A 6,250-nucleotide genomic window follows, 5' to 3' on the forward strand; every position below is an offset into this window, starting at 1 on the left:
TAGACTGTAGGCGATATGACTATAAGACCAACAATGAACAGATAAACTTACAGAACTTTATGAGAAAGATGTCGTGGCGTGATAGAATCACTGCCCTAAAGTTGAATTTGCCTCGTTCGATACACACGGCCTATTAGCAACCAACTTCCCAGGGTTACACGACTTCCGAGTCTAAGGTGTACGACAAAGACTCAGATTGAGAATTACTGACAGAACGTTGCCAAAATCAGCTATGAATATCAGAAAATATTTAGAGAGAATATAAGATAGAATGGATGTTGTTGTGTGTCTTTTGTGTAGTAGAGTTGGGGTTTATATAGTAGTGAAATGGGTATGGTAAATCACAAAGTTAGTATCGTAAAATGGTAATTTTAGGATACTACACAATCAATGTTGAAAATCTCATAAATCATGTATGGGAGAATGCACAATCAATTTGGAAAACTATCCCATGACTAAATTGGGAATTACCATTTGCTTCTTTTGAAGCACTAACTCCAACAATTAATAGAGTCAAAGAAGAAGATTATGATTATTTTAGAGTATAAGACATACAAAAATGCAAAAAATAAAAAATATGAAATTTATAGGGAGTTTGATAAAAAAATAATGTGAGAAGTGGAAGTAGAAGTAGAAATTTGGTAGTTCTGCTTTTAGTGGCTTTATTTTTAAATTTTGACTTTTCAAAAGTTATTTTATACACACCTAAATTATATGTGGCTTAACTTCTGCTTATTCAGTTAGAAAAGCATCTCGTAAAACTTGACCAAACAACATCTTAGTTTCTAGTTAAAATGTCATATTATAAGGCTATATATGAAGGCCTCCAATCAACTTGTAATATGTATCAAATAATCAACAATTATCTCTTTATATTATTATACTATCTCCTTTACCAACATTACAAACACTCTTTCCCCTTCAATTTTTTTTTTTCTTTTAGGTTTGAAACGTTCATCTTTCTTGCCATTTCTAAACACCAAAAAATATAATCACAAATAAAAGTATCAATTATAAAGTTAACACAAATCTCATTATATACGGCATATATCTGTCTATAATTAAAGACGGGTCAAATACAATACCACATTTCTAATAGGACAAGCAACAATTGGGATGGTGGGGGTAAAAAATGCTACCACTTTCAAGCTATTTGATCCGTCTTTAGCTATAGTCTATAGACGGATCCGTCTATAGCAAGACTGGTTGTAAAATGAGTACTCCTGAGAGACGGTCTCTTAATAAGCTTTATTGAGAGACCATTGTACAATTTTAAGAAAAAGTGGTACTAAAGGTAATAAAATATGTACAAATCATAATTAATGATAAAATGGGTACATTTATTATGTAAAAGGGTACGAAAGATTGGTCTCTCAATAACTTAGTAAGAAGCCGTTTCTACCGTCTCTTCAAAATTTTAGTGTTAATATTAATATGGATGCCAACTTACCACCAACATAGTCAAAACAAGATAATACAATAAAACTCTTTCAAAACCCATGTGCAAATTGAAGACCATTAAAGTATTATAAAAATTCTTTACTCAATCTCGAGGTTAGTTCAATTGTTTCATCACTCAAATAATCTCATGACTCAAAATCGCATAAAAAAAATAAAAATACAAAAAGATTTACCATATTATATTTATTAGTAGAATCCTATATTCCTATTCCTACGTAAGTTTGTTACAAATATTATTGGTAAAATCCTACAATCTCTATTCTAACCTATTCTTACGTATCATCATTTTATCTTATACATAGTGATTAGTGCATATATCTAACTCACAGAAAATAAAGAATATAAAAGTTAAACAAATAATTGGAGCCGAGAAGTACAATCGTTTCCGACATGGGAAGAATACAAATCCCTAATGTGTGTGGGATATGTTTCGAGAAGAAAACACCATTAAAAGAAAGCGTGTACATGAACAAACATTGGTGGTTAAAATGCTCAAAACCTCATTCTTACTGCGAAGAATGCATATCCAAATACATTACCCGCCATATCCGAAACAAGACTGCTGCTCAAATCAAGTGCCCTTGCTTAGGGGCCAAGTCGATAATGGACCCGTTCGAGTGCCAGTCACTAGTCTCCAAGGATTCCTTTGTCGAATGGTGTACGATGTCGGTTGATGGATGGATAACGGGTAATGGGTACAGACGAACAGTGTGCCCTTATGAAGGCTGCTCTGAGGTGGTTATTGATGAATGTAAGGGTGGAGGAAGACAAGATTGCCCTCGGTGTAAAGGGGTGTTTTGTTTTGATTGTGGGGTAAAATGGGAAACAAATCATCTTGAGAAATGTAAGCGTGAGGAAGTTGTGTTTATGAATGCAGCAAAGGAAGAGAATTTGAAAAGATGTCCTAATTGTAGGTTCTTTGTTCAACGTAAATCTGGGTGCAGATATGTTACTTGCAGGTTTTTTTCATTCTACTTCACTAATAAGTGTTTTATCTGTTTTAGGCTCTGATAAGTAGATCAAATCTTGAAAGATAATAGGTGAAAACTCAAAAACTAAGTGAAACCTAATAAGATAACTTATAATTAGGATTTAATAAAATAATTAGGGCGATTCTAGTATTTGATAGATGGGGATGCTTAAAAAGAATTTATAACAAAAAATCGAGTTATACATTAAAAAATCATATTTAATTGGGTAATATGTACGATGAAAAAAAAAACATTTAAAAAGTTTGCTCACTTGAAAGATTGAACCCATGATGTTCTAAGCTAAGAAAAAGTATTATTAACTACTTAGTCCAACATAATTAATATGCTCCTTAACCAATCAAAATTTGCAGATGCATCCCCATCCGAAACGCCATTGAAAATCCTCTATTTACTAAAAAAGTAGTAATTTTTCCGCTCAAATCACCCTCAACTACAAATTGGGCCTTAATAGTAAATAGATTTGGTTATTCTAAAATATTGGGCTTAAAATTTTATTTATTCTATACAAATGTTAGCCTACTTTATACGAGTAATTCTTATTTCTCAATATTTGTAGAGAAATATATTCCACCTAAATTAGTTATTTTGCATTATTTAGAGTTAATCTAGTCATTTAGGAGATGAAGCTATTTTTGATTTTTGAGTTGGGTAGTATTGGCTCATGCCAGTTATACTTATGGGTTCGACAAAGCCCAGACAAAGTATGAATCATATCATCAGGTCAATTCAGATTTCAAGTCACCTACGAGTTTTACAATTTGAATCTGTTTTGTTCAAGTCTTGAGTAGGGTCATTTTGAACATAGTAATTTTTGTACGTAGACTCCATTTTCCAGCCTACTTTTGTCAATTCTATAAAAACTTCACCTTGATTACAAATGTGTCAAAATGTGTAGATAAAATCATACTCCGTATACAAAACCAAAGATAAATGAGTGTATATGATAATGTTAACAAATTGATATGTGCAGGTGTGGAACCTCTTTCTGTCACAAATGTGGTGTAGAACATTGTCATTGCTTGTCACCCGAGCTCTTTGCTGATATCTATGCCCGAATTCGTCGCTTCGTCTCCTCCGCTTATTGTGGGTGTTTTTCATGAATGATTTCTTTCAAAATAATGCTAAAAAGTACATTTTAAATTAGGGTCCATGTAGAATCGCCGTCACGTTGCAGAGGACTCTATAAAAGAGTCGTCATCGAGTCATTGTAGACGACGACTTTGGGGTAAAAATAAAACTTGAGAATCGGTATTGACAGTATATGCTGTATGCATCCTGTATACACTTGTTATAACGACAGTTCAGCTCGTTGACATATGAGTTTGTTATGTTATAAAAAGACACTAGTTTTAAACCCGTGCAAAATTGCACGGGTATGTATTTGGGCCGTTATTAATATTTTTGGATGTATTTTTTTTTTTGCATCTCTATTCTACTTATCTAGTTGGTCTAAATAAGCGATCTACATAATTAATGTTTAAACTTGTTACAAATACGTGTTCACATGCAATGGTTTAAGAGAAAATAACGTAATCTACTATTGTAAATAAAATTTGCCTACATAAAAAACTTTACATCCCGATAAAAGAAATATAATTTAATAATCAACTTTAACATATGCAAATTATTCTAAAAATTGAAAAAATTCATGATAGACTACATTAGTAGTCGTGGTAGAAGTACGCATATCTGAATCACAAATTTCATGATAGACTACATTAGTAGTCGTAGTCGAGCAATATGCACTCTATTACCTAAGAGAGTACGTCTTATCACGACCCCCAGATCAGTCACAATTAGTCTCGTACCATTACACAACCCACGTGATTGATCAATGTTTCGCAGAAGCATCATCATACCATTACACAACCCACGTGATTGATCAATGATTCGGGAGTCCGACACATTTTATACTGTTGATGAATTCAGTAGAGTGAATGTCACCGTCACCTGTACCTCTGTCATCACTACACACCTCATCGGAGCTTAAATAATTTCTCTCATCCTTTTTAATAAGCGACAAAACATATTCATTTACTGATTCAACAATCTCGTGAGTATGGGCGAGGATTGCCCTTTGCTAGAGATATTCCGGATTTCACAATTGTGCAAGCAGATCCAGATAAGTGACATTTACTAATGTCTTAATAGGATTCGTACACGGTTTTAAGTTGTGGACGGGTTTAGTGCGCGACTGATAGTAAATTTGCCATAATTTTTGCTCCAAGTAAATAAATCCTCGGATTTTTTTTAAAAAAAATATATATGTTAAATTTTTACAATTGTTTAATTATCGTGTTATATTTTAGAAAAATATTTATTAAAACAATTTCTAATCATTTGTGTGATAATTTTTAAAAATTTGTAAATTTAAATATTTCAACAAATGTCAACATTTATTTGTTTTTTTAGAGATAAAAAAAATAAATTTTGCTTGAAACGCTTGTTGAACAATAAATTTACTCGGTAGCGTATCATTGTCACCTACCATTTTCGGTGTGCGCGGCTGGTAGTTAAGTTGTCGAATTTTTTTACTATAAGTAAATACTCCGTCATGATTTTTTTAAAGAATATATCATACTATCTAGTTTAAAAAAATTATGCATGTAATTTATTCCCATTATATGTAATTCAATCTCGTAATTAAATATAATTCCTTCTCGTAATTATGTAATTTTATTGTTATTTTTTTTTAAATTATGTAAATCAATAATTTGTAATTAGTTTCATTTATTCCGATTTGTAATTCATTCCGCTTATATGCCATTAATTTCATTTATTCGGAATGTATAAAATTACTTCATAGTATTTGTTCTAAGACGGAATTTGTCGCATGTTTGTATTGATGGAGTATGAAGAAATAAATACTTTGCACACTAACGGTATAATATTTGTTCTAAGACGGAATTTGTCGCATGTTTGGATTGACGGATTCTGAAGAAATAAATATTTTGCACACTAACGGGTCCCACCATAACCTGAATTTTCAAAAAAAAATAAAAGAAAAGGTTGTATTAATGATGTGGCGCGTCCTGGAATCAATATTGTCTTTTGAATTAATAAAGATAAGACCATCCCCAGGCAAAAGGTCGACTTAATCGGGTCAATCAGAATTTTACTCTTAATCACTCCTTATTAACTTGACTCATGTTCACCCTCCCAAGCAAAAGGTCACGACCTGGGTCAATTAATCCAATCATTTTCCACTCTCCAACATTTCTAATCATTTCCAATCATTTTCTACACTCTACCCCACTAAAACCTTTCTCTTACTTTTTTCAATTACTCCCTCCATGTTTTTATATATGACGTTTTACATTTACGAGGTAAGCCTTTGACTTTAATATTTACAAAAATATATTTGTTCAAAAAATATAAAAATGATACCATTAAATTCTTTACGAAAAACTCTTTCATATGACTATACATATCATAATATTTAGTTTTATATTTTAAGAGATATTGAAGAGAGAAGGGAGTGTCTCGAAATGTGAGAAAGTCATATATAAAAAAATAGAGGGAGTATTATTTACTAACTAATTATACACAAGTTTTTATTGTAATTTTTTTTTAAAAAAAATACTTCAATATATTAAACATTAATTTAATGACGTACACTTCGGAAAAAAAATTATTAAATAACAAAGTTAAAATTTAATAATCGAGAAACTGATTTCATAAACAATAAAAAAACCGCATACATAATAAAAAAAGCCGCATACTTAATTTTTTTTTTTAAAAAAAGCAAACATGATATTAAAAAACATGAAATACTACGAAATAATATAAAGCATCCG

At 31.3% G+C, this 6,250-nt stretch overlaps 1 protein-coding gene across 1 annotated transcript; it reads left to right on the top strand.

Annotated features, from left to right (window-relative positions):
- Positions 1 to 2,124: 2,124 nt before the first annotated feature.
- Positions 2,125 to 3,553, top strand: LOC141640961 (E3 ubiquitin-protein ligase RSL1-like). Its single transcript, XM_074449641.1, has 2 exons — positions 2,125 to 2,420; positions 3,424 to 3,553. Exons 1-2 carry the CDS (start codon positions 2,125 to 2,127, stop codon positions 3,551 to 3,553), a joined length of 426 nt encoding a protein of 141 aa, XP_074305742.1.
- Positions 3,554 to 6,250: the final 2,697 nt, after the last annotated feature.

The sequence above is a fragment of the Silene latifolia genome, chromosome 1 (genome assembly GCF_048544455.1).
Source record: "Silene latifolia isolate original U9 population chromosome 1, ASM4854445v1, whole genome shotgun sequence".
Taxonomy (NCBI): Eukaryota; Viridiplantae; Streptophyta; class Magnoliopsida; order Caryophyllales; family Caryophyllaceae; genus Silene; species Silene latifolia.